This window comes from Cynoglossus semilaevis, unplaced genomic scaffold (genome assembly GCF_000523025.1).
Source record: "Cynoglossus semilaevis isolate Cse_v1.0 unplaced genomic scaffold, Cse_v1.0 scaffold419, whole genome shotgun sequence".
NCBI classification, from domain to species: domain Eukaryota; kingdom Metazoa; phylum Chordata; class Actinopteri; order Pleuronectiformes; family Cynoglossidae; genus Cynoglossus; species Cynoglossus semilaevis.
In genome coordinates, this window is record NW_007585113.1 from 164,616 (window position 1) to 166,574 (window position 1,959).

A 1,959-nucleotide genomic window follows, 5' to 3' on the forward strand; every position below is an offset into this window, starting at 1 on the left:
TTAATAATATTTATATTGCTATTATCAGAAAATTGTTAAGCATATGACCATGTTCACAATTTTCTAAATAAAACGCTACATTAATGTGGAAAAATAAACTTTGGCAATAATGGAAAATGTATATACTGCATGAATGGAATGAATACGTTTATTGAAGCAGCAGTGAAAGTTAGTGATTCAACACCAGCACGTTAGTTCATTCGGTCAAAGTTTACTTTCAACGTTCCAACGCACAAATGAGTGTTATTACTCCTCGTGTCATTGAAAAACCAATCAAGAGAAAATGTTACCATTTTGTCAGCAAATGACATCATTTACCTGCTTTCCCAAAGCATGATTTGCAATTTCCTCCAATTTGGCGCTGTCAGTCATCCTGCAATAGCAGACGTCAGATTTGTCGAATGATGGACGTCTCATATTGGTGCAGAGTTTTCTCAATTTTGCTGAAAACAGCAGGAACAGGCTGCATTAGTTCCATCGACCCACAGGCTGTCCGGGTCCAAAGACAGATTTTATACGACTCGGTCGGGTTATGACACTTTTTTTGGGCGGTTTGAAAAAAAATAAATGCTTACTTGAATTGATACACAACCCTTGGGCAGTGTGTACATTTTGCCATCAAGTGAGTGCCCATTAAAATTTAACAAGTGCTATAAATAGGGTTTTTTTTAATGCATCGTTCAAATAGGTTGTCGTCGTGTCTGTAACAAGGTCCGCTGATGGATTTTTGTAAAACATAATTGCCTGTGGGGTCACAAGGAGACGAACACAATTTTTTAGAGGTTGTGCGTCAAACGTTTTTTTAATAGCTCTGTTTTAAAAGTCTTATTCCTGTACCAAAGCGCCCCCTAGCGGCCACACCATCTATTCCCCCACACCCCCAATCTCCATAGTCTTTCTGACTTAGAGTTCAATTGGAATCTATCTATTTGTTTAGTAGAAAAAACATTTTAAGTAGGAATGTCCGATAATATCGGCCGACCGATATTATCGCACCAATGTTAGCATAATTATTTAATATCAGTAAAGGTTGTTATTGATTTTTTTTCTCCGGTAAAGAAAACCTGATAATGCGATGCCTGGGTTTTGCCCAGATGATGTGGCTCTAAAAATAGTTTTGGGGAAAAACGGCTGTATATGAAAGTGAAAGTCACTAGATGGCAGCATTGCAACTCATTTTATGAATGCATTTTGATAATCAGGGGATCGTATGCAGAATGCTGGTACCAGGCCCTTAATAGTATTTCAATTTGGGGGGAATAAAAAAATTTCTGCCCCCTAGTGGTGGCATGTCATAAAAATTATTGAAAAACACTGCTTTAATCTATCACCTTAGTGAGCAGGCAGCACTTAACTTCCCTAACCATCAGGCCACCGTTATCGGTATCGGTTGATATCGGAATATTTTAACAACTATTTTCTATTGTTTCTCACTGAGCATTGCACTAACCAGACACGTTTCCTGTGGTGTGCAGGTGTGTTTGTTGGAGTGTGAGGGCCACGTCTCCTCCTCACTCACATGGGAGCTGTGCAAACGTGCTGTCAAGCTGACACAGCACCACTTGATTCCCGAGGGAGATGCTCTGTTTAAGAGAACAGGAGAGGAGCTGGACTTGGCCTCCCTGGGCCTGAACTCAGACGACGAGCTGCCGCAGGAGGACGACCAGGATGACACACCGGTGGAGCAGCGCAGTGTTCACTATGACTCATCGCTGCTGGACTCCTCCGAGGACAAGGACGGCCTGCAGGATTTGGACTTCAGTCTGCTGGACGACGAGATGAAGCTGAGGGAGGAGAGGAGCATGGAGAGCGACGGCCAGCTGGAGGAGGGCGAAGGCGACAGCTCCGAGGCCGTCATCTTGTCCAAACGCTTCGGCGGCTTTCAGAGAGGGCGCCACAGCTACAGGAAGCTGATTGGCTCGCCCATGAGGGCACCGCGGAGAGGGCACGGCGGGGTCT

At 43.7% G+C, this 1,959-nt stretch overlaps 1 protein-coding gene across 1 annotated transcript in view; it reads left to right on the forward strand.

Annotated features, from left to right (window-relative positions):
• The window catches only part of pnocb (prepronociceptin b), a 16,441-nt gene that overhangs the window by 14,020 nt on the left and 462 nt on the right, over nt 1-1,959 (forward strand). Inside the window, exon 3 of the mRNA XM_008337169.3 lies at nt 1,476-1,955. Coding sequence (XP_008335391.1) covers nt 1,476-1,955 — 480 coding nt within the window. The remainder of the gene's footprint in view (nt 1-1,475; nt 1,956-1,959) is intronic.